At 41.3% G+C, this 27,401-nt stretch overlaps 1 protein-coding gene across 3 annotated transcripts in view; it reads left to right on the forward strand.

Annotated features, from left to right (window-relative positions):
- LOC142831853 (leukocyte immunoglobulin-like receptor subfamily A member 3) overlaps positions 1–27,401 on the forward strand; it is a 78,904-nt gene that overhangs the window by 23,440 nt on the left and 28,063 nt on the right. For 2 of the 3 annotated variants that reach the window (XM_075942272.1, XM_075942279.1), the window contains exons 5-7: positions 10,451–10,486; positions 13,447–13,731; positions 15,814–16,101. In XM_075942272.1, the coding sequence (XP_075798387.1) occupies positions 10,451–10,486; positions 13,447–13,731; positions 15,814–16,101 (609 nt within the window). Of the gene's footprint in view, positions 1–10,450; positions 10,487–13,446; positions 13,732–15,813; positions 16,102–21,743; positions 22,330–27,401 lie in introns of those variants that run through there. The other variant, XM_075942285.1, reaches the window with a different exon arrangement.

Genomic DNA, 27,401 nt, shown 5'->3' on the forward strand with positions numbered 1-27,401 from the left:
GAGTCACCCTGACCAAATCCAGTCAGGATGTTGTACCCCACCTGGGGGCAGAGGATGCTTTCCTATGGGTCCTGTGGTGTTTGTGCTGCTTTACACCCCACCTATAGGGGAAGACGTCCCATTATAGGCCTTGTGGTGTTGCTGTTTTTTTTTCACGGTTACAGCTATGGGTAGCAAGCCATCCATGTCAATTCCCCCTGAGATGGATGCATTTTAGAGGCCATATAAAAACCCCAGGCCTTAATGGCCTACTTCTTCAGCCTCTACCCTCACTTTGCTGATGTTCTGCCAGCTCCATTTTTTATGGGAGCTTTTTTACTACTGTCAGTGCAACAGGCAAATGGAAGGAGTTTCCTCAAACTGTCCCTGCCAACACTACTGCCAACAAGATTGGTCAGATCCACAAGGCAGCTGTTTTCAATTCCAGCCTTTTGCTCGCCTCTGCAGCTTGTGGCATAGTGGCTGAGCCACAGGGCATATCACCTCTCTAGGTCTCTCTTATTATTAAGCTTAAAATCCCTACAGCTCAAAAATTGTGGCTTTTCTATACAACATGTTTATGGGGTCATGACTTATTGAAGCAATGGAATATTCAGATTAACATTCCTGTAGTCCAAAAACCTCATGTTTCTTGGAAGGATATTGCATTGCTTTAATTTTATCATAAGTTTGGGTTTGATGTGTATTCATTTTAATTGAATTCTAGAAAGACTTTATTTATTTCTGTCTTGAGCCATTTTTCCTTCAATAGATGGTTTTCCAGTTTCCATGAGTTTGTCAGCTTTAATTTCTGGTGGTCTGATAGGATGTAGGGGCTTATTTCTATTTTTTCTTAACTGTTGAAATTTGTGGGCAGATGCAAGCGGCGGAGACCGGCACGCCACATATAGAGCAGGTCGCTCCACTACAATTAAATCAAGTAGGTTTTTGGGGGCCTGGCCTGGAGTGTGGTAGGCCTTTTATTGGCGAGGTCCACTGGCGAACAGGGAGTCTGGTCCTGTTCCTGAAGATCCTCCTGAGTGGTGAGAGTATTCTTGGCCAGCGGCAGGACACAAGAAACAGAGCGAGGACATTCTCCAACCCCTTGACACCCCCCCTCGTTTAGACTGCAAGGGCTGGTCCCCTCTGCTGGGGCTGCTCCTCCTCTGCTGTGACCTCTCTCTCTCTGGCCCATCCCAGCTTGCGCCCAGGGGCCTCCTTCACTCTCCCTCCCTTCTGCCGGGCCACGAGATCACCCAGTTTAGCCTGTTTGGGCACTGGTTTGGGAGCTCAGGGCAGAGGGTAGCAGGAGTTTCTCTGTTTTGGTGGCTGGCCTACAGAGAGATAGGCCTTTCATTGGTGAGGTCCCTGGCAAACGGGGAGCCTGGTCCTGTTCCTGAAGACCCTTCTGAGTGGTGAGAGGGATCTTGGCCTGTGGCAAAAGCCAGGAAACGGAGCAAGGGCATTTTGTAAGCAAAGACCCTGGCCAACAGGGAAACCTGATCCTGTTTTAAAAGATCCATTAGATAGCATTGTTCGGAGGAGATGGGCAGGTGCCAAGGCAAGAATTCTCCCAACAATCTGAAAAACAACATGAAAACACCAGAACCCATTGATCTTACAACAGAATGATTTGAACACCCTAACACAGAAGAAGTGGAAAAAATTGACTTTATGAAAGCAATAGAGTCCTTTCAACAACATGTAAAAAAACGCCCTTATAGGAATGGATGAGAAGTCTAACAAAAAGTTTGAAGAAATGAGTAAATACGTACATGATATCCTGGGAAACCAAGAAAAAATGATCAAACAGGTAATGGGAAAAGTTCAAAAATTAAAAACTGAAATGGAAGCAAAGAAGAAAGCACAAACTGAGGACCAGCTGGATATGGAAAATCTAGGTCAACGAGCAGAGTCTACAGAAACAAGCATAATCAATAGAATACAAGAGATAGAAGAAAGAATCTCAGATTCTGAGGACACCATAGAGAAAATAAACGCACTGATCAAAGAAAACAGCAAAGCCAACAAATTCTCACCACAAAACATTCAAGAAATATGGGACACAATAAAAAGACCAAACCTAAGAATAATAGGAATAGAAGAAGGAGAAGAGTCACAGCTCAAAGGCCCAGATAATATTTTTTAACAAAATTATGGAAGAAAACTTTCCCAACATAAAGAAAGATATTCCTTTGAATATTGAAGAAGCATACAGAACATCAAATAGACTGGATCAAAAAAAATCCCCTCACCATATAATAATCAAAACACAAAATAAACAGGTTAAAGAAAGAATATGAAGAGCTGCAAAGGAAAAAGGGCAAGTAACTTATAAAGGTAAACCGATCAGACTTACACCTGACTTCTCTATGGAGACCAAGAAAGCCAGAAGGTCCTGGATATAGGTACTGCAGAAACTGAGAGAACATGGATGCAAACCCAAACTACTATACCCAGCCAAGCTATTGTTCACCATCAATTGAGAAAACAAGACATTCCAGGATAAGAACAAATTTAAACAATATGTAGCCACAAATCCAGCCCTACAGAAAGTAATAGAAGGAAAATAACAACCCAAGGAGTCCAACAATGCCCACAATAACTCAGGCATCTAGCGACCCTTCACCAGCACAACTCAAAGAAGGGAGACACACAGACTCTACTACCAAAAACAATAAGAATAACCGGAGTAAACAACCACTGGTCATTAATATCACTTAATATTAATGGGCTCAATTCACCTATAAAAAGGCACAGGCTAAGAGATTAGATACAAAAACAGGATCCAATATTCTGCTGTTTGTATGAAACACATCTCAACCACAAAGACAGGCTTCTAGTAAGAGTAAAGGGTTGGGAAAAGGTTTTTCAAGCAAATGGTCCTAAGAAAAAAGCAGGTGTGGCCATACTAATTTCAAACAAAACTGACATCAAACTAAAATCAATTGGAAGAGATCGAGATGGACACTTTATACTCATAACAGGAACAATTCATCAGGATGACGTCTCAATCCTGAATATCTATGCCCCTAATATAAAAGCACCCACTTATGTAAAAGAAATATTACTAGAACTCAAGGCAGACATCAAACCACACACACTAGTAGTAGGAGACTTCAACACACCTCTCTCTCCAATGGACAGGTCAATCAGACAGAAACCTTATAGAGAATTAAGAGAATTATTGGAGGTAATGAAGCAAATGGACTTAATAGACATCTATAGAACACTCCACCAAATAGGAAAGAATATACCTTCTTCTCTGCAGCTCATGGAACTTTCTAGAAAATTGACCACATACTCGGAAACAAAGGAAACCTCCACAGATACAAAAAAAACCAGTGTCTTATCAGATCACCACGGATTAAAGGTAGAAGGCAGCAAAAATGCTACCCCCAGAAAGCCGACAAACTCATGGAAACTGAACAGTCAACTACTGAACCACACCTGGGTCAAGGAAGAAATTAAGAAAGAAATTAAAGTCTTCCTTGAATTCAATGAAAATAAAGACACAACATACTGAAACCTATGGGACACGATGAAAGCAGTGCTAAGAGGAAAGTTCATAGCACTAAGTACCCACTTTAGAGAAAACGGAGAATGCATACATTGGGGACTTAACAGCACACCTGAAAGCTCTAGAAAAAAAAAGGAAGCAGTCGCGCCCAGGAGGAGTAGAAGACTGGAAATAATCAAACTGAAAGCTGAAATCAACAAAATAGAAACACAGAAAACAGTACAAAGAATCAATGAGACAAAAAGTTGGTTCTTGGAGAAAATCAACAAGATCAACAAACCCCTATCCAAACTAATTAAACGACAGGGAGAGAACAGGCAAATAAATAAGATCAGAAATGAAAAGGGGGACATGACAACAGACACAGAGAAAATTCAGAGAATCATTAGATCTTACTACAAAAGCCTGTATGCCACAAAACTGGAAAATGCAAAAGAAATGGACATTTTTTTAGATAAGTACCATATATCAAAGCCAAACCAAGACCAGGTGAACGATTAAATAGACCTGTTAGTCGCAAAGAATTGAAAACTGTCATTACAAATCTCCCTTCCAAAAGAGCCCAGGACCAGATGGTTTCAATGCAGAATTCTACCAAAACTTCCAAGAAGAGCTAATACCTATACTCCTTAATGTATTTCACAAGATAGAAACAGAATAGTCATTGCCAAATTCCTTTTATGAAGCTACAGTTACCCTGACACCAAAACCACAAAGACCCAACCAAAAAAGATAATTACATTCCTATCTCACTAATGAATATCGATGCATAAATTTTCAATAAAATACTGGCAAACTGAATCCAAGCACACATTAGAAAAATTATCCACTATGATCAAGTAGGCTTCATTCCTGAGATGCAGGGCTGGTTCAACATATGCAAATCTATCAATGTAATCCAGCATATAAATAAACTGAAAGAAAAAAACCATATGATCATTTCATTAGATGCTGAAAAAGCCCTCGACAAAATTCAACACCTTTTTATGATAAAGGTCTTGGAGAGATTAAGGATACAAGGGTCATACCTAAATATAATAAAAGCTATTTACAGTAAGCCAACAGCTAACTTTAAATTAAATGGAGAAAAACTCAAAGCCATCCCACTAAAATCAGGAAAATGACAAGGATGTCCATTCTCTCCATACCTATTCAATATAGTGCTTGAAGTTCTAGCAATAGCAATAAGACAACATAAGGGGATCAAGGGAATTTGTATTGGAAAGGAAAAAGTTTAGCTTTCGTTATTTGCAGATGATATGATATTATACATAAGTGACCCCAAAAACTCTACCAAAGAACTCCTAAATCTGATAAACACCTTTAGTAATGTGGCAGGATACAAGATCAACTCGAAAAAAATCAGTTGCCTTCCTATACAATAAGGATAAGGAAGCAGAGAGGGAAATCAGAGAAGCATCACCTTTCACGATAGCCACAAATAGCATACAATATCTTGGGGTAACTCTGACCAAGGACGTGAAAGATCTATTTGACAAGAACTTTAAGTCTTTGAAGAAAGAAATTGAAGAGGACACCAGAAAATGGAAGGATCTCCCTTGCTCTTGGATTGGGAGGATCAACATAGTAAAAATGGCAATTCTACCAAAAGCAATCTATAGATTCAATGCAATCCCCATCAAAATCCCATCAAAATTCTTCACAGATCTGGAGAAGACAATAATCAACTTTATATGGAAAAACAAAAAACCCAAAACAATAGCCAAAACAATCCTATACAATAAAGGATCATCTGGAGGCATTACCATTCCTGACTTCAAACTCTATTACAGAGCTACAGTATTGAAAACAGCTTGGTATTGGCATAAAAACAGAGAAGTTGACCAATGGAATCAAATAGAAGACCCTGACTTTAACCCACAATCCTATGAACACCTCATTTTCGATAAAGGAGCTAAAAGTATACAATTAGAAAAAGAGAGCATCTTCAACAAGTTATGCTGGCAAAACTGGATGTCAACCTGTAGAAGAATGAAAATAGATCCATATCTATCACCGTGCACAAAACTCAAGTCCAAATGGGTTAAAGACCTCAATATAGGTCTGACCACACTGAACCTGATAGAAGAGAAAGTGGGAAGTACTCTACAACACATGGGCAAGGAGACCACTTCCTATGTATATCCCCAGCAGCACAGACATTAAAGGCATCATTGAATAAATGGGAACTCCTAAGACTGATAAGCTTCTGTAAAGCAAAGGACACTGTCACTAAGACAAAAAGGCAACCCACTGACTGGGAGAAGATCTTCACCAACCCCACAACTGATAAATTTCTGATCTCCAAAATATATAAAGAACTCAAGAAACTAGACTGTAAAAGGCTAATCAACCCAATTAAAAAAATGGGGCACTGAACTGAACAGAGAATTCTCAACAGAAGAACTTCAAATGGCCAAAAGACACTTAAGGTCATGCTCAACTTCCTTAGCGATCAGGGAAATGCAAATCAAGACAACTTTAAGATACCATCTTACACCTGTCAGAATGGTAAAATAAAAAACGCCAATGATAGCCTTTGCTGGAGAGGTTGTGGAGAAAGGGGTACACTCATCCATTGCTGGTGGAAATGCAAACTTGTTCAACCACTTTGGAAAGCAGTGTGGTGTTTTCTCAGGAAATTAGGGATCAACCAACTCCTGGACCCAGCAATACCACTCTTGGGAATATAGCCAAGAGATGCCCTATCATACAACAAAAGCATTTGTTCAACTATGTTCATAGCAGCATTGTTTGTAATAGCCAGAATCTGGAAACAAGCTAGATGTCCTTCAATGGAAGAATGGATGAAGAAAGTATGGAATATATACACATATTAGCGTACTACTCAGCAGTAAAAATCAATGACATCTTGAATTTTGCATGCAAATGGACGGAAATAGAAAACACTATCCTGAGTGAGGTAAGCCAGACCCCAAAAGAGGGACATGGATGTACTCACCCATATTTGGTTTCTAGCCATAAATAAAGGACATTAAGCCTATAATTCATGATCCTAGAGAAGCTAAATAAGAAGGAGAACCCAAAGAAAAACGTATAGGCATCATTCTGAATAATAACCTTCATCAGGCAATGAAAAGAGACAGAGACTGAGACTCACATTGGAGCACTGGACTGAAATCTCAAGGTCCAAATCAGGAGCAGAAGGAGAGAGAGCACGAGCAAGGAACTCAGGACCGCGAGGGGTGCACCCACACACTGATACAATGGGGATGTTCAATTGGGAACTCACCAAGACCAGCTGGCCTGGGTCTGAAATATCATGGGATAAAACCGGACTCGCAGAACATAGTGGACAATGAGGACTACTGAGAACTTAAGAACAATGGCAATGGGATTTTGATCCTACTGCACGTACTGGCTTTGTGGGAGCCTAGGCAGTTTGGATGCTCACCTTACTAGACCTGGATGGAGGTGGGTGGTCCTTGGACTTCCCACAGGGCAGGGAACACTGATTGTTCTTTGGGCTGACGAGGGAAGGGGACTTGATTGGGGGAGCGGGAGGAAAATGGGAGGCGGTGGCGGGGAGGAGTCAGAAATCTTTAATAAATAAATAAAAAATAAAAAAATAAAATTCAGCAGCTTAAAAGTAAAAAAAAAGAAATTTGTGTTGTGCCTGAATATGTACTTAATATTTTGAGAATGTCCAATGAGGTGCTGAGAAGCTATATTTTTTGGTGTCTTGTCACACTATTGATTAAAACCCAGAGACAGATATTGGAGCTCAACCTGAAGATTAGACAACAAAATCTCTCAAGACACTAGAGAGTTCTTATTTCTATGAAATTTTCAGACTGAAAGAGAGTGAGTTCCTATCTCATCCTACCTTATATTCCTCTTTGTGCTTGGATGAAAAGTATGCACCACCAGCTTCTATGGCTAACTAGCGTGACTGGCACCCAATTTGGGGCTTGAACCCATGACCCTGGTTACCTCTATACATTATATATTTGTGTCTTCCTCACTTTTAATGGATTTTTCATTTCCTCTTTATAGACTTCTATCTTCTTCATAAAGTTGTTTTCATAAAGATCTTTTCTTGTGCTTCAGCCTTGTTGGAATATTCAGGGCCTACTGATCGATGGAATCTACTGGGGGATATATTGCCCTGGCTGTTGTTTTTACACTGGTCTGTGGGCATCTGGGTTTGGGATGCTTCTTGATCTATGTGTTATTTTCTGGGTTTGTCTTTATTGGGTGTGTGTATTGTTTCTTGGTTTCTATTATACTTCTGTATTTTTTTGAGAATGTGATGGGTATGTGTTGCCTCTTTTCCTAGTCTGCTTAGCTGGTATCTTCACAGGGAATACTTGAAGGCTGCAATAGTGGAATAAGTTGGGAAAGGAAAGATGATGGACAAAGTCTTTGTGATCCCATAGGTCAGAGAGAAAAGGGAGACTGGGCTTGGGTAAAACTTGGGTGGGGGTAGGATCTCAGCGGTAGTGGGAGTGGTGTGGGTCTGTCTCCAGACTACTTGTTGCACTTGTAGGAGATGCATTTGGGTTAGTAGGAGGTAGCACCTTTTAAGTTGGGGTCTGGGACAAAGCAATGAGTGATAGGAGGATTGTTAAAAGGGGCAAGATCTGTGGGATCCATGAGAGATGTGAAGGGGGCTGCCAAGTGTGTTTTGTTGTAATGCTGGGGATGAGACTGGAAATGGGGAATAGAGAGAGAATTGAATATACACTGGAAGCCTACCTGATTTTCTGGCAGGTATGGCCTGTGGGTTAACTTGGCACTGTCTGCTAGAGTTGGTGGCTGTTACCTTGTTCTGTTATTCCCAATGTGTTTCCAGGGAATTGTTTTGTTTTCTCAATCAGTCATTATGACTAGAGTCAGATGAAATTCCAAAGTAATTTTAACTTTAATTTCTGTGATACCTAAAGTTGAACATATTTTTATCCTACAGTAGAATATTATTTTAAGTTGCTTTACTTTTGTTTATGCTATAAACATTTGTTTAATGATGCAAGATGTTTTGCATTTTTTTATGCTGCATTTGTTTAACTCACTGAAATTGTCTTACTTTGCTTGTCTAAAACAATTGATGGGGCTAATAAAAAGCTAAATAGCCAATAGCAAGGCAGGGGAAAGGATACATGGGGCTGGCGACAGAGAATAAATAGAAGGAGAATAAGAGAGAAAAGAAAATTGAAGAGTAAGAAAGAAGGGGCCAGACATCCAGCTATACATGGAAGAAGGAAAGACAAGGTATACCTAAATAGAGAAAGGTAAAAGCCCAGAGGCAAAAGACAGACAGGATAATGTAAGTTAAAAAAAGCTAGCTAAATAGCGCCGAGGGTGCCTTAACAGGCCATTTCCTGTAATTAGATTGGTAAACACCCTATACTGTCATCAGAGATACTCTATCCAGTAACTGATGGAAGCAGATGCAGAGATCTACAGTCAAGCATTGGATTGAGCTCAGGGAATCTTGCCGAAGAAAGAGAGGAGTGATTGTATGAACCAGCGGTGTCATGACAGGGGAACCCACAGAGACACTGGACCTGAGCTCATGGGAGCTCATGGACTCTGGATCAACAGTTAGGAAGCTTGCATGGGACTGATGTAAGCTCTCTGCATGTGTGTGACACTTGTGTAGTTTGGTCTGTTTGTAAAATTCTTAGGAGTGAGACCAGAACTTCTTCCTAGCACTTAGCTGGCTTTTGGGGACCCTTTTTCCGTGCTGGATTGTCTGGCCCCACCGTGACATAAGGGGAGGATCTTGGTCCTGCCTCAACTTGACATTCCATGCTTTGTTCAAGCCCATGGGAGCCCTGTCTCTTTCTGAATGAAGACAGGGGAGGCTTGGAAGGGGAGGAGGTAGATAGGAAGTGGGAGACACTGGGAAGAAGGGCGGGAGGGGAAACTAGTTGGTATATAAAATAAATAAAAAGTTATTTAAATGAAATAATAAAAGAGAAAAGCTGGATAGAAACAAGTCAAGATAAGACTGGGTATTCATTCAAAAAAAGAATAAACCTCCTTGTGATGTATTTGGAAGCTGGGTGGTGAGCCCCCAAAGAGCAAAAGAATAAGGAAGCAACCAATGATGTTAGCCACTTGGATTTCTTCTTCTGAGAACTCTGTTTATTCTATAACCTGCTTTTAAATGATTTTTTGTATTGTCGGTCATTTGTAGGTTTTTGGTTATGCAGTTTGATAATTAGGGGAATTTACTGAGAGCATCCACATACTACAGAAGCATTGGTCCCCAGCATCTTCACTGGCATCCCCTCCCATCTAGATTGTCAGATTTAGTGTCCCATCAAGAAGAGTCTAACTGTTCTGTAGATTATGAATTTGTGCTCATTGATTTCTGGCTGCATCTCACCGTTTTCTGAAGCATTGGCCATAAGTCTCCTACATCACATATGGGGATACCAGAGAACAGCATTGCCCCTAGCCCTTTAAATTCTATCTTAATAAATTTAAAGCCAGAATAGTAAGTGCATAGGGGAACAGTTTCCCAGCCTAGAGCTGTGGGTAGAAGGGTGCCAGGGACAGGTCTTGTGCAAGAACATCCTCTTCCTCTTTTGCATTGGATGTCATCATTCTGGCCTTTAGCCTGCCCTGTTCCATGGGTATGTCCCACAGTGTGAACTATGTCACTAGTTCTGTATTCTGTTTCTGTGAAGATCTGGCATGAGACACTGCCATGGCCCTTGGAGCTGCTCTTCTTGGACTTGGTAAGTGTGACAAGGATCATTCTTTTTAGCCAAAGTGGTAATGGGTACAGAATCCCAGATTTATAACCTTGGCTCCTCTCATAGAACTTTCTCTATGAAGACTTGGCCTGGTGACTGCAGAGGAGTCTTCCCTGGCCTCAACCTGTCCATCTGGCCTTGGAGTTTTGAGCTGAGCTCTGGGGTTGGGATCATTGTATACCAGGATAAACTTGTCTTATCAAGTCTTTTGTTCTATTTGCAGTGTTTTTAATGGTTCAGAAGATCTGGGCACAGCATGGTGAGTCTGTTCTCTATTTTAGCCATGGGAAACTGAGTTTGGCTCAGAGTAGCGTGGGAGGATCTTGAAGCATCTTTTGCAGATCCTGAGAAGGAATTTTCATTGGCAGCCATTGTTGGATCCCACAAGACTCTACAGTGAATGCACAGCTGACAGACCAATAGGCAGATCCACAGAAAGAGTATATATACACGTCCACATGGAATAACCCGTTTTGCAGAGCTGTGGGAACACTTGTCTTTTGGAAAAGTTGCTGGCATATCTGTGCAAACCTTGTAAACCCATGATTCTTCCCTTCGAAATGGGATTCATTCCTAGAACACATCAGCAGTGTAATCTCTGCATGCCATTCCCCCACACCAGGAGGCCTTGGAGGGATGGCATTCACTCTTTGTTCTAGCAGTCAAATTTATATAGAGTGAATCCCACGAAGTTACCTGCTAATAGACCATGTAGAAATTTCCATAGAAGACAGGCACTGAGCAAGAAGGCGGCATGCCCCACCTTTGCTAACCAACAAATTTGGGTGTCTCCAAAGCTAGTTATCACAAAAGAGATTAGGAGAACGGGTGAAGCCGGGATTCATGGTTGTTTAGTAACTTTATCTAATGGTTTGGGATGTCAGGTACTTCCCCTTGAGTGCTGGCTTTTTCCTGGGTGGTGTCACCTGTTTTGGAGTACTGCTTTGTCTGGTTCTACATGCCTTTTTTAAAAAAATGATTTTGATATGCATATTTTCATTGTCCTTGCCTATGGAATTTTTCAACTATGTCTATAAAAACTAGAAACCTAGTAGAGAACAGCTTTTATTCTTCTCTTTCTTCTTTTTTCTTCACTACTTCTTCCTCTTGCTCTGCTTCTCCTCCTCCTTCTCCTCTATCTCCTCCTCCTCCTCTATCTCCTCCTCCTCCTCCTCCTCCTCCTCCTCCTCCTCCTCCTCCTCCTCCTCCTCCTCCTCCTCCTCCTCCTCCTCTATCTCTGTTTCCTCTTCCTTCTTCTCCATGCCCTTTCACTTTACTTTCTCCCCTTGTATGACAAATAAAGAACATGTGGAGGTAATGTAGTTGAGTTAATTTTTTACCCTCAGATTCTTGTCTGCCATAGACATCAATTCTGAGCCCCGAGGGGGTACTGAGGCTGGCACTCAAGGCCTCTGATAAGTCACAGGCACAGTTACTTAATGATCAGTCCTTACTATTGGAGCCATCTTTGGGGTGGGGATTCTCAACTGTGCTCCAGTAAAGCCTGCAAGATATGTGTCTTGGAAGGATATTGGAACAAATGGCACAGAGAAGGGGACACCTGCACACACGTTTCCTCCTGTAGCTGCAGACATTTGATTTTGAATTTTTTCTTTTTCCTCCTCTCTCTGGGGCCGTGTCTGACTCTCATACTGAGTTTTGCCCTTGGGACGATGCCTCATCCACAAGACAGAGTTGAAGTGAATGCTGTCTAATGTGTGTATAGCACAGATGGAATTCTGATGTGGGATTCCCCTCTGTATACTGTGAATATGTTTTATTGCCATTGGTTAATGAGAAGCTGCTTTGGCCTATGGCATGGTGTTGGGAAAGCTTGGTTAACCAATTATCTTTAAGATTTGGGACCAACTTAGGGTGTGGCTTGCTAAGACCATGAGAAAAAATGGTACAGGCCCAAGTGTGCTCTCTGTGTGGTTCCCTTGTGGTACAGCTTAGCTTGGACTTCTCATTCTGTTTTTGTGAGTTTCCCCCTTATAATGAATGAAAATATAATTGTTTTATCTTCTAGCTAGCCTGGTTATTTCCCAATACAGCAGGGCAGAATATAGAAATTTGGAAAATCCAAGCAGAGATAGAGGAGGAAAGAAGATGGAATCAGGCAGATACTATGTAGCTACAGAAGGAGAAAATGCTGGTATCTTACCAGTAAGCCACAGCCTCATGGTAATATATAGGTCAATATAAATGGGTTAATTTAAGATGTAAGCACTAGCTAGTAATATGCCCAAACCATTGGTCAAACAATATTGTAATTAATATAGTTTCTGGGCAGCCAGAAAATGAAAATGCAGTCTCAGTTTACAAATGGCACCCAAACGTTTGGCAAGAATATCCACACAGAGCCTAAGAAAGTTTGAATAATAAAAAAGGGCTTCTAGACACAAAAGTGGGAGTCATTTGGGGCTTCTTGGCAGCTGTATGTTTTTAGATAGGCTGTTTGTTGGTGGTGAGCAGAGGTGTGGCACCTTTAAGAGAAGGCTTCCTGACTCAACATTAGCAGGAAAAGCTGCACTGTTCCTTTAAGAAAGAGCTTCCTGGTTCATGCTGGTGGCACAGATAGCTCTGCCTCTTTCAGAAGGTCCTATTATGGAGCACTTGAATGGGGTTTGTGAGTCAACTGCTTCTGAGAATTGGGGTGGTAAACATGGATCCAAGGATTCATTTATTTTCAGAGGCTCCCAGGCTTCATGTGATATTGGAGTTCGGTGTAGAGGTTGGGTTTTCTGTGGAGGCAAGAGACAAAGTAAGACATAGGTCAGTGATTTAATGGGATTTTACATTGGAAAGTGGGAAGGTTTGGTGATTAGAATGACAACCCACAGGGTTCATTACTGAGCTTGTAGGAGACAAGGAGAGAAGCCCCTGATAGCACTAAGGTATAAGATTTACTCTTCCATTGTTTGGGAACAGAAAAGATAATTAGGCCTTTTGAAATATACCAGATGCTCATTTCTGAAAATAATGAGACTTCACTTTGGAGGTGTGCTGGTTAGTTTTCTTTCAACATGATGTAAGCTAGAGTCATCTGGAAAGAAGGAACATCAACTGAGGAACTGCTTCCACTATACTGGTGTGTAAGCATGTCTGTGGGGCATTTTCTTGATTAGTAGTTGTTGTTGTGGGAGCCACTCTATAGCTCCTTGGAAAGCTGGACCTCCTGACATCAGTTGACTGGTGCTTGTTCCTGTGTCTCTCCAGGGCCACCACCCCAGCCTTCCATCTGGGTCGTTCCAGGAGCTGTGGTTTCCACAGGCAGTGATGTGACCATCTTCTGCAGGACCCTTCCAGGAGTGACCACTGTGCGTCTAGCCCGTCTTGCACCCAGTACTGTGTGGTATGATGGTACCCCACAGGGAGCCCAGGAGGTGTTTGAATTCAGTCTGAAGAATATAACACAGAGTAATGCTGGGGTTTACTTCTGTGCATACTTTAATGGAAGTCAATGGTCACGAAATAGTAACAATCTGGAACTGGTGATAACAGGTGAGTAACTGCCCAAGGACACTTCTTCAGACTTAGTCCAGGAAGCCTACCTCACTGAACCACGTATGCCCCATCATGAGCACTGCCCTGAATCTCTGCTCCATATAATGATCTCTTTCTTCCCTTCCCTTCCCTTCCCTTCCCTTCCCTTCCCTTCCCTTCCCTTCCCTTCCCTTCCCTTCCCTTCCCTTCCCTTCCCTTCCCTTCCCCTCCCTTCCTTCTCTTCTCTTTGCTACTCCTCTCCTCTCTTTTCTCCTCTCCTCTTTCCATCCTTTCCTTTTCAATTTCCATTTTTCCTAATAATATTTTTTGAAACAGATTCTTACATATCTCAGACTGGCCTTAAACTTGCTGTGAGTCCAAACATCATTTTGATCTTCTGGTCCCTTTGCTGCTACTCTCTTAGTACTGTCATTAGAGACATTGACAATGACACCATTCATGTGGTGATGGTCACAGAACACCGGGCACAGTGTATATATTAGGCAAGAACTCAACCAATCAAGATTCGACCCTAGACCCTCTGTTTTGGTTTGTGACCCTCCCTCTGTGCTGACCATGTTCTAGGCTTCCTTCAGAATGGTAACTATAGCCCCTAAAGGATGGAGTTCATGGGAACTGATAGCAGCCTTTTGTACATACATAGAGCCTCTCTATGGTCCTGGTTTATGGAAAATAATACAAACACATTTTGTGATCCTTGTTGATTAACATTGGATGAGTTCCCTTTTGTCTTCATCTTTTCTTCCCTCTGGTCAGACTCTGAATTGTAGGCTTATATTTCATCATGTTTAAAACAACAGCATTGTACTGGCTAGTTTTGTATCAACTTTACAGAAGCTAAGTCATCAGAGAGGAAGGAGACTCACTGAGGTAACGCCTCCATAAGAACAAGTTCTAAGGCATTTTCTCAAGTAGTGATCAACAGGGGAGGGCCCAGCCCATGATGGGTTGTGCCATCACTGGGCTGGTAGCCCTGACTTTTGTAAGAAAGCAGGCTGAGCAAGACATGGAAACAAGTCAGTAAGAAACACCCCTTCATGACCTCTGTATCAACTCCTGTCCCTAGCCTCCTGCCCTGTTTCAGTTCCTCTCATCACTTCTTTCAATGAAGAACAGCAATGCTGGAGTGTAGGCCAAATAAAACTTTCCCTCCCCAACTAACTTTTGGTCATGTTGTTTCATAGCAGCAATATAAGCCATAACTAGGACAAGAGTCTTTTTGTAAATTTTTTGACATAGGGTCTCATCGTGTAATTCTGGCTCTTCTTGAAACCTCAATATTGAGCAGATTGTCTTTATTTATTTATTTATTGAGCCTGGTCCCTCATTCTTTTTTTAATTTTTTTATTATTTAACATTTTTTTGTTTCTTTTAAATACCAACCACAGTTTTCCCTCCTTCCTCTCATCCTTTTCCTTCCACAGGCTCCCCTTTATGCACCCCTCCATCCACTTCCCCATCTCTATTCAGAAAGGGACAGGCCTCCCATGTTCTTGAACAAAGTATGCATGGCACATCAAGTTGAGGTAGGACAAAGCTCCTCCCTCTGCATTAAGGCTGGACTAGGTAATCCAGCATGGAACAGGTTCCAAAAGCCAGCTAAGTGCTAGGAACAGGTCCTGATCTCACTGCTAAGAGTCTTGCAATAGATCAAAGTACACACATGCAGAGGGCCTAGGTCAGTCCTACTCAGGCTCCAGAGTCCATGAGCTCCCATGAGCTCAGTTCAACTGTCTCTATAGGTTCCCCCATCAGGACCCTGACCCCATGGCTCACACAATCACTCCTCCCTTTCTTCAGGAAGACTCCCAGGGCTCAGTTCAGAGCTTGGCTGTGGATCTCTGCTTGTGCCTCCATCTGTTACTGAGTGAAGGCTCTCTGATGACAATTAGGGTAGTCACCAATCTGATTACAGTAGATGGCCCATTCAGGCACCCTTTCCACTATTACTAGGAGCCTTAGCTGGAGACAAGCAAGTTGTTTTTAAACTCAGAAAGATCTACCTGCTTCTGCCTCCTAAGTGCTAGGATTAAACGACCATGTCACAAAGACCAGCTAATATCATTTTTCCATTTCCAGGTGTTTACAATGAGAAGCCATTCCTTATTGCTGATTCAGGACCTCAGGAAATCTCAGAAAGAAATGTGACTCTCCTCTGTCACACGCATTCTTCCTTTGACATCTTCATCCTCTGCAGAGGTGGAAATGTTTCCTATCCCCAGAGCTGCTCACGTCAGGACCACAGCACATTCCTCATCTCCCCTGTGAGCCCTGGGAACAAGAGGACTTACAGATGCTTTGGCTCTCACAAAAAAACTTCCTACTTGTGGTCACTGCCTAGTGATCCAGTTGAGTTTTCAATTCCACGTAAGTATGTCTGGTTTTTGTTTCTTATCTCTGTTCTTAGACAGGAGGTCTCAAGGGATTCCTTGTGGAATGTATCAATTCCACTTTATGTCCCCTGTGTGCCACATGCTGCACACTGCACTGCTCTTCTGACTGAAATTGCTCTATTTGTGTTATGGGCTCTGAGCATTATGTGTTGATTATATTGTTTGGGGACATATTCGTCTTGGAAATAGATGTCCTCATCTGTTCATAATGAGAATCATCTTTCAGAATGTTCCTTTCTGAGTTATATGTGTGACAAGTACATCACTAGCTGATGGTGACAGAAAAATTGAAAGAGTATCTGCTAGTTTCTCCATGAGATTGATGGTAGTTTTTTCTTTCTTTCTTTTTTTTTTTTTGATTTTTGAGACAGGGTTTCTCCGTAGCTTTTGGTTCCTGTCCTGGAACTAGCTCTTCTAGACCAGGCTGGCCTCAAACTCACAGAGATTCACCTGCCTCTGCCTCCCGAGTGTTGGGATTAAAAGCGTGCGCCACCACCGCCTGGCCTGATGGTAGTTTTTTTTAGATCTCAAGAGATCATGAATTTTTTTTGATTATTTTTTTTGATAATTTTTTGATAATTTTTTTTGATTATAATACTTCATTTTCTCCCCTCCCTTCCTTCTCCCTAAACTTTCCCATGGACCCTTCCTTGTTCTCTTTCAAATCCATGGCTTATTTTTACACTAATTATATATACATCAGTGTATATGCATATACATGAATATATTTTTGCATAGTCCGCTTAGTCTGTGTAATGTTATTATATGTATGTTTATAGAGATGAGCATTTGATATTGAATAACCAATTCGTGTTCTCTTCCCTGGGGAGTCCGTTTCTCCACTCTCAAAATTCCAGGTTCTTTATAGTCATTTATGTAGACTGAGGCCTCATGGGCTTTCTCCCATCCACTATGGCATGTCTACCTTGTTGTCCTTGTCCAGCTCATGTTTAGGTTGCCATGCTGGGGAAACTTTATGGGTATTGCTTTTGATATTAGTAGGAGACACAATCTCACAACAAACTCCCTGATCCATTGGCTCCTATAATCTTTCTTCCCCCTCTTTCACAATTCACTAGTTGTTTTGTAGATGTAGCCACTGTGACTGAGCTCCACAACTCTGCATCTTGGTTTGTTGTATTTGTAATATTATATGTAATGTAACTTTTTAATAGTCTTATCTTTTACATAAGGAAGTTTCCTTGATGAGGAACTGGTATGGGAAGTCCTTCTGTATATGTGTCATTTTTATTGGTTAATGAATAAAGAAGCTGCCTTGGCCTGTGATAGTGCAGAGTAGAGTAGAGCTAGGTGTGGGGAGGAGGGAACTAAACTGAATGCTGGGAGAAAAGATGGTGGAGTCACAAAAAGCCATGTAGCCTCTGTCAGGGACAAACTTCTGTGCTGGAGCACACTGAAACTTTGTCAGTTGGCACCGACTTCGTGGCGATACACAGATTAATAGAAATGGGTTAATTTAAGATATAAGAGTAAGCCAGAAATTCGCTTAAACTATTGGCCAAACTATATTGCAAATAATATAGTTTCTGTGTGATTATTTCATGGTCTGGGCAGCTGGGAAGAAACAAGCATTCTCCTACTACAATGAACGAGTACTACACTTACTGTCCCACCACCATTTGGATATCATGGTGCCACCTTTGAACAGTCATCAGTCCAGTGGAGAATGTAGGAAACAATTTTTGTGTGTTAGTTTTGCTTTTCCTTTTTAAAATTAATTTAAAAAATCATTTTACATTCCAACCACAGTTCTCCCTCCCACACTGTATTCCTCACAGTTATTGGCCATGTACCCTAATGTAGTGTACACACTTGCACACAGAGAAACACATATACCCCTTTCTAGTTAATAGTGATAGAGAATTTGAAAGGTTTTATGCTAGTTTCTTTATGCAGGAAGACTTTAATCTTTGTCTTATATCATACTTTGTGAGCACAGTGCTGCACATGAATAGCCATCACCCTAGAGAAGAAGGTATAAAGACATTTGTGGAAGAGAACAAAGGGAATTTGAATCAGGACTTTGTAAGGTTATGTAGGAAGAGGGTAGATCCAGCCTCCATGACAGATAAGATTCAGTTCTGTATCCTTAGCTCATCCAGTTATTTGGATGTTTCAGAGTTTCAGTGGAGTTGACATCTTGTAAGTATGGAGACTAGGGGCACAGAGATATTTCCAAAGAACTATGGGTAAAGTATGAAAGTGTGGACACAAGGAGGCAGAAAAAAGAAATAACACATGAAAGATGGAATTGGATTTGTTGGATAAAGAAGGTGTTTGGTGCAGCTGGGCATGGGATGAGAATGAGAAATGAAATATGAAAAGAACAAAAACAGATTGAAAAAAATATACATATGGAATTTCCAAGGATAAAATATTTAAGCCAAACTAAAACTGATAGCATGCTTCCTTTACTCAAGTACATAACTTTACTTGCACTAAGTCAGGCAGCTAAATACAGCAACAGAACACTGAATATGAATGTCCCAGAGAGCCAAGAAAGGGAAAGTGTGTGGTGAGATTGTGTGTAAACAGTCATCAGGGGGAGGAGTGGCTGCTGTTTGCACTAGTTAGCTGGTGCAAATTGACATAGTCTTGAGTCATCTGAGAGGAAATACCCGAGTAAGGAATGGTCTAGATTAGATTGGCTTGTAGGTATATTTGTGTGGTAGTTTTTTTAAAAAAACAATTAGCTGATGTGTGAGAGCCCAGCCTAATGCCCTAAGTGGTGTGGGAAGTCCTTCTGTATATGTGTTGCTTTTATTGGTTAATGAATAAAGAATCTGCCTTGGCCTGTGATAGTGTAGAGCAGAGCGGGGAGAACTAAAGTGAATGCTGGGACAAAGAAGGCAGAGTAAGAAGAAGCCACGTAGCCCCACCAGAGACAGACGCCAGATGGAACCTTGCCAGTAAACCACAGCCACGTGGTGAAATACAGATTAAAAGAAATGGGTTAAACTAAGATGTAAGTGCTAGCTGATAAGAAGCTAGAGTTAATAGGCCAAGCACTGATTTAAATGCTATAGTTTCTGCATGATTATTTTGGGTTTGGGAAGTTGGGAACAAACACCTCAGTCCATTTATTAGGAGGTGACAGAATGTCCATGTATGTTAGAGGGACAATGGTAGAAAAGGAAATGAGGGGAGGCTCCCTGACATGGTTGCTTCTTATTCTCTAAAGAGAAGGTGGGAATGCATATGTGGGTAGGCAAACAGGATAGAAGGGCAAAGAGAGGAAGCAGGGGCTCTATAAAATACTCAAGTCAGTGTCCATTTAAGGGACTTCCAGCATTAGACTTCTCTTATCCAGAATGTGTAAGCCTGTTAATTTCTTTTTCTCTGAGGCTTGATCTTCTGTCTTTCTCTGTTATCCAACATTTTTTTTAGAGACATGACCTCACTGTGTTGTATTGGCTCTTCTTGAACTTTGTAAGTAGACTAGACTGGCCTAAAAGTTACAGAGATGCATGTGCCTCTGCTTCCTAAGTGCTAGGATTAAAGGTGTAGGCATTACTGTTCCTGGCTGTCATTCATTTTTTTGTTTGTGTCATTGAATGAGTTTAGCAGTCTCCTATATGACTGCCAATACCTCTGTTAACACTAGCTGAGGAAGACCCCAGTGTTAGGGAGGCAGCAAACAGTATCCATACATGGTTTCAGCTTCAGGTTCCTGCTTGTGTTTCTGAGCAGTCTCCCTCAATGACAGAGTGTGACCTACAAGTCTAAGATAAATCAAGCACTTTATTACAGCATCAAAAAGAAACAGCAATATACATAATTAGACATCTGCCCAAATAAATTATTTTCTGAGGGCCATTAATTTTACTTGTATAGTCAAAAGCACCTTCATGAGCCTGGGTTGTGTAACTAATGGAGTATTTGACATCATTCAGCTTAGACGTCTGGTATCATCTCAACAGAGCTCCTAGTTGGCCAATATCCAATCATCCTCTTGACCTCAGGTTCTGATTGCAGGAGATTTCATGTGTCCTCTTACATACATTATTTATTGGTTCTCTTTTGCATTGCTTCCACATGGTTCTTCACCACATCCCATATTTTCTTTTCTTAAAACACCCCTCAGACCACTTCCCTTTCCCCCCATCCTGCCAACATCACCTTTCTCCAACTGTCATGGTCACTAGTTATCTCTCCACTTTCTTCTTGCCTCTCATGTCCATTTATCACACAACAAGTTCAGGCAAAACTTATTCTTTTTCTGGATTATAACACAATTGCAACATTCTTTCTTACCTTTCTTCCCTCCAAACCCTCCGACATCTGCCCTTTTTCAAATTCATGGCCCATATCTTCACCAATTTTTATTTTGTTTATATATATGCCTAAACTTAAGCACTAACTCTGTATAATGTTACTTGTATATGCTTTCACTGTTGATCTCTGACTCTGGACAGTGAGCTGATGTGCTCTTCCCTCTGAAATACCACCTGTCTTGCTCTCTGTTTCATGTAGTTGTCCATAGTCTGCACATAAAACATTTATTAGTGTATATTCATTGTGCAAAGTGCTGCTTTTATTTAAGCATATCCTGAAATTTGACTTGTATTTAACCCATGCTCTTATGTTCTTGTCATGTGTGATAAGGCTGTCAGGAAAAGAAAGTAAGCTGAAAGATGGTAAGAAGGGGGTATATACTGCCCCTTGTGGACATGAGATACCCAATCCATTACGAACTCCTTGAAACTGCACTTGCCACTGAGGCTGCCTCATATTGAGCTCATCAGCTAAAGAGAAAGACTAAAGAGTTGTTGACACACTCCTGATGAACTCATCACACTGATAGCTTCTGGAAATTGAGGCATCACTGGCATGGCTGTGTAACCATCCGGAAGCCTACTAGACATCCATGGAGAGTTGTGCACTCATGATCATACAGATGGCTCTGGTTAAACACATTGGATCAAAACTAAAGAAGGTCAAACACAATAGAAAAGGGACAAATGGAGGAAATAAGGGTGTGTAGAGACAGGATGGAGATAGGAAAGTTTAGGAAGCCAGAGTAATCAGACTACATTGTCCAAGCATGAAGTACAGAGAGACATCTAGTATTGATCAAACCAACTAGATTATTGCTATTTACATTGTGAAATTGAAGCTAAGAGACACATCAGCACAAGTATGAACTTTCATTTTGCAAATACAAACTGGATCCTAAGTAGTTAATGGCTTAAGTTGCAACACAGGTTCTAGTTCTAGTGAATATACTAGAACTAGAAATGCCAGATTGACATTATCATAGCACTGATTCAAATCTAGATAGTCTGTGATGATTTTGGTATAGCTTCAACATCTAATTCCTTTTGTTCCTTGTCATGAAGAGATATGATAATTTTTTGAGTCTGACATTGTAGAAAGTGCAGTGGCTAAATTTTGTAATCTAATTTGCCCCTGCTTCGTCCAACCAAAACACTTAGCTTCCATACAGTTCTGTGTAGTTGGCAGAAGTGGTCTTTCTATAATTTATGCAGGGATGTATTTCATTCTAAGACCAAATGTAGTGGTTATTAGAGAAAAAACAACCACAAATAAATTGATATTGTTGAAATAACACTTTAAATTCTGTTTTCTCCACAGAAGATTCTACATCAGATTGCAGATTAGAGAATCATATTCGGCTCATCCTGGCTATTGTCATCCTGTTAGGTCTCGGGGTTCTACTGCTGGATGCTTGCAACAGCAGAGAGAGCCCATGATGCCTTCAGAGAGTCCTAACCTGAGAGCCCAGCTACCCCTTCCTACACCTCAGCAATGTTGGGAGGAGGGAGCTGCTTTTTGGTTCCCAGCCGCTTAGTACCAAAATAATCACACAGAAACTGTATTAATTAAATCACTGCATGGCCCATTAGCTCTAGCTTCTTATTGTCTAACTCTTATATATTAATTGAACCCATTTCTATTAATCAGTGTATGGCCATGTGGCTGTGGCTTACCAGCTAAAGTTCTGGCATCAATCTCCAGTTGGTCTACATGGCATCTTTCAGACTCAACCCTTCTTTCTCCCAGCATTCTGTTTAGTTTTCCCCACCTACCTCTGTTCCCCTATAGCTCTGCTATAGGCACAGAGCAGTTCCTTTATTAACCAATTATATTCACAGTATACAGAGGGGAATCCCTTATCACATCAAAATGCTGACAATAAAGAGTCTAAAAGGAGTTGTAATTTCTCTGCTAAATATTCAGTGTCTGGAGATGTGGTACAATACCTGTGATATGACTGGAATTTCATAATTCTTTGTGTGGTGTTTGTAAGAGAGATCTTCCAAGCAGCAGATTCCCATATCTTGCTTTGGTCTCCTGTGGGACATCTTTGTGTGCTCATCCCTCATTTCTCATTTCTCTGCATATAATTATCATCCTCTTCATTCTCCGTTATCCAGTGGGTATGCTACTTTGGAATGTGAGTGAATTGCATTGTTGACATGGGCATATCCATGCCATAAATGCCAAAATAAAACTATCTTTTTTTATCATACATATCAATCCAAGTTCCCACTCCCTCTGTCCTCCCATTCCCTCCACATAACCTCCTACCCCACCCCCATCCAATGCTTGGAGAGGGTAAGGCGCATTGCTCTGGGGAAGGTTCAAGGCCCTACCTACTATATCTAGGCTGAGCAAGGTATCCACTCAAAAACAACAGGTTCCCTAAAAGCCAGTACATGCAGTAGGGATAAGTCCTGGTATCACTGCCATTGCCCCCTCAGTCTTCCCCAGCCATGCAACTATCAACCACAATCAGAAGGACTAGTTTGGTCCTATGCTTGTTACTTCTCAGTCTGGCTAGAGTTTGTGAGCTCCCATTAGCTCAGGTAGACCGTATCAGTGGGTGAACCCATCATGGTCTTGACCTCTTTGCTCATATTCTCTTTCCTCCCACTTTTAACTGGACTTGGGCAGCTCAGTCCAGTGCTCTGTTTTGGGTCTCTGCCTCTGTTCCTGTCAGTTGTTGGATGAAGGTTCAATAGTGATATTTAAGATAATCATCAGTCTGACTACAGGGCAAGGCCAGTCCAGGCACCCTCTCCTCTATAGCTTAGGGTCTTAGGCGGGGTCATCCTGTAGATTTCTGGGAATTTCTCTAGAGCCAAGTTTCTTGCTAACCAGATAATAGCTCCCTCAATCAAGATATCGCTTTCCTTACTCTCATCGCTCTCATTTCTTTCCTTTCTGTTCCCTCAAGTTCTCTTCACCCCTCCCCTTCTCCTGTTCTCTTCCCCTTTCACCCTCTATTCTTTTCTGACCCCAATACTCCCAATCTTGTCAGGTGATCTTGTCTGTTTTGACTTTCCAGGTGGATCTATATATGTGTTTCTTAGGGTTCACCTTATTACTTTGCTTCTCTAGGATCAAGAACTATAGGCTCAGTATTTCTTGTTTATAGGTAGTGTCCACTTATGAGTTAGTACATACCATATTTATCTTTTGGGTCACTCAGGACAGTATTTTCTAATTCCATTAATTTGCATACAAAATTCAAGATGTCATTGTTCTTTTACATCTGGCTAGTACTCTAATGTGTAAATGTTCCATACTTTCTTTATCCATTCTTCAGTTGAGGGTCATTTAGGTTGTTTCCAGGTTATGGCTATTTACAAATAACGTTGCTATGAACATAGTTGAACAAATGGTTTTGTAGTATGATTGGGCATCTCTTGGGTATGTACCAAAGAGTGGTATTACTGGATCTTGAGGTAGGTTGACTCCCAATTTTCTGAGAAATTACCACACTGATTTCCAAAGTGGTTGTACAAGTTTGCATTCCCACCAGCAATGGATGAGTGTTCCCCTCACTCCACATCCTCTCCAGCGTAGGCTATCATTGGTGTTTTTGATCTTAGACATTCTGTCAGGTGAAAATAGGTATCTCAGAGTTGTTTTGATTTGCATTTCCCTGATAGCTAAGGAAGTTGAACACGTCCTTAAGTATCTTTTGCCCATTTGAAATTCTTCTGTTGAGAATTCTCTGTTTAGTTCTGTATTTCATTTGTTAATTAGGTTATTTAGATTTTTGGTATCTTATTTCTTGAGTTCTTTATTATTATTATTTTTTTTAAAAACCAATAAAAATTCCCACTCCTTCCCACCCCAACCCCCTCTAATCCTAAGAGAGGGTAAGGCACATTGCTTAGTGGACAGTCCAAGGCCCCCCTTACTACATCTATGCTGAGCAAGGTATACATTAAAAGAGAATAGATTCCCAAGAAGCCAGTAAATGTATTAGAGATAGAGCCCGGTACTGCCAGTGGCCCCTCAGTCTACCCCAGGCACACAACTGTCAGCCATATTCAGAGCGACTAGTTTTGTCTTATACTTATTCCTTCCCAGTCCAGCTGGAGTTGGTGAGCTCCTATTAGCTCAGGTAAACTGTTTCAGTGGATGAACCCTTCATAGTCTTGACCTCTTTGCTCATATTCTCATTCCTTCTACTCTTCAACTGGACCTTGGGAGCTCAGTCCAGTGCTATGATGTGGGACTCTTTCTCTGTTCCCATCTGTTGTTGGATGAAGGTTCAATAGTAATATTTAAGATAATCATCAGTCTGACTACAGGGCAAGGCCAGTTCAGGCACCCTATCCTCTATTGCTTAGGGTCTTATCTGGGGTCATCCTTGTGGATTCCTGAGTATTTTCTTAGAGCTAGACTTCTTGCTAACCCCATAATATCTTCTTCCTCAATCATGATATCTCTTTCCTTGCTCTCATATCTTTCCTTCCTCCATTTTAAGTATCACATTCCCTCATGTTCTCCTCAACCCTCCCCTTCTCCCATTCTTTCTACCCCCACCACATTCTCCCAATTTTTTTATGTGATCTTGTCTATTTCCAGTTTCAAGGTGAGTCTAGATATATTTTTTCTTTTGATTCACCTTATTACTTAGCTTTTCTAGGATCAGAAACTATAGGCTCAATATCCTTTGTTTATGGCCAGTATCCATTTATGAGTGAGTACATACCATATTCATTTTTTTTGGGTTTGGGTTATCTCACTCAGGATAGTGTTTTTTATTTTCATCCATTTGCATGCAAAATTCAAGATGTCCATTCTCTCATTGAGGGGCATCTAGGTTGTTTCCAGGTTGTGGCTATTTACAAATAATGCTGCTATGAACATAGTTGAACAAATGTTTTTGTAGTATGATTGAGCATCTCAATCCCAAGGGTGGTATTGCTAGATCTTGAGGTAGGTTGACTCCAAATTTTCTGAGAAACTGCCACACTGATTTCAAAAGTGGTTGCACAAGTTTGCATTCCCACCAGCAATGGATGAGTCTTTCACTTACCTCACATCTTCTCCAGGATGGGTTGTCATTGGCAGTTTTTCAGTAAACTAGGAGTCAATCTACCTCAGGATCCAGCAATTTCACTCATGCAATATGCCCATGAGATGCCCAATCATATTACAAAAGCACTTGTTCAACTATGTTCATAGCAGCATTATTTGTAATAGCAAGAACCTGGAAACAATCTAGGTGCCCCTCAATGGAAGAATGGATAAAGAAATTGCAGCACATATACACATTAGAGTACTACTCAGCAGTAAAAAACAGTGACATCATAAATTTTGCATGCAAATGGATTTAAATAGAAAACACTATCCTGAGTGAGGTAACCCAGACCCCAAAAGATGAATATGGTATATACTCACTCATAGTGGATTCTAGCCATAAATAAAGGACATTGAGCCTACAGTTTGCGATCCCAGAAAAGCTAAGTAATAAGGTGAACCCAAAGAAAAACATATATTTATCTGCCTGGATATTGGAAGTAGACAAGATAACCAGGCAAAAGTTGGGAGCAGGTGGGTGGGGGTTGGGTGGGAGTATGGGGAGATGGGGAGAGAGAAGGGAAAAGGGGAGGATTGGGGAGAACTTGGGGGACTAGGATGGTTGAGATGGAGGAAGGGTAGATATGGGAGCAGGGAAGAAGATATCTTAACTAAGGGAGCCATTTTAGGGTTGGCAAGAGACTTGGCTCTAGAGGGGTTCCCAGATGTCCAAGAGGATGTTCTTGTGTAGTAGAGGAGAGGGTGCCTGAACTGGCCTGTCCCATAGCCACAGTGATGAATATCTTGAATATCACCATAGAACTTTCATTCAGTGATGGATGGAGATAGATACAGAGACCCACATTGGAGCACTGGACTGAGATTCTAAGGTCCATATAAAGAGCAGAAGGAGGGAGAAGATGAGCAAAGATGTCAGGGTTGCAAGGGGTTTGTTCACCCACTGAGATGGTGTGACTGATCTAATAGGAACTCACCAAAGCCAGCCTGACTGGGACTGAATGATCATGTGATTTACTGGACTCTCAGGATGCAGCTGACAATGGGGGATGACTGGGAAGCCAAAGATAATGGCACTGCGATTTGATTCTCCTGCATGTACTGGCTTTTTGGCAGCCTAGTCTGTTTGGATGCACACCTTCCTAGGCCTGGATGAAGGGGGGACGGCCTTGGACTTCTGACAGGGCAGGGTACCCTGCCTTCTCTTAGGACTGGAGGGGGAGAGGGAGGGTGAGTGGGGGAAGTGGGAGGGAAATGGGAGGAGGAGAGGAGGTAGAAATTTTGAAAGAAATTAAAAATAAAAGCAAAATAAAAATATAGAAAAATAAATTACAGTTACAATATTTATATTTATTTTATCTTTTATCATAACTAGGAAAACTATAGCTATAACTATAAATTCTTCAACTCCAACAAAGACTCCAGAAGGTTATGATATTACCTAAATAAACAGGAAATACATTTTAAACAACTTTCAAAACTCTAGAATTGACATAGACATCTCACTGCCTGGACAGTCACCCAAAATTTTTCTGTACCATTGGGGCATCCATTTTCAGCCGACTGATCCATAGTATCCAGCAGACTTTTCCTTGAAGCAGGAAATTTTCAAAGACAGTTCTGCCTATATTGGCAGTTTGTCAGTCATTTTCTTCTGTGTCCTGCAGAATGTGTGGTAGTCTTTTTCATGAAGCAGGAACCCTGAAGGACCAGCTCACCTTTAAGCAAGTTCAGCAGTCGTTTTTCTGTGGGTACTGCATGTCCATTTAAGCAGTCCAGGAAAGAGCAGTTTCTTTCCCAAATGGATAGCAAACTCCATATGGAGCCTCTTCCATGCCCATCTTCCTCTTGAAGTAGCTTGGTGCAGCCAGGAGCAGATGTGTCTCATTGTCATGAAAAGTCCTAAGTTTTTAAAATATTTAAATGCCATATTCTGAAGGTCTCTGAAAG

Source organism: Microtus pennsylvanicus, chromosome 1 (genome assembly GCF_037038515.1).
Source record: "Microtus pennsylvanicus isolate mMicPen1 chromosome 1, mMicPen1.hap1, whole genome shotgun sequence".
Lineage (NCBI taxonomy): Eukaryota > Metazoa > Chordata > Mammalia > Rodentia > Cricetidae > Microtus > Microtus pennsylvanicus.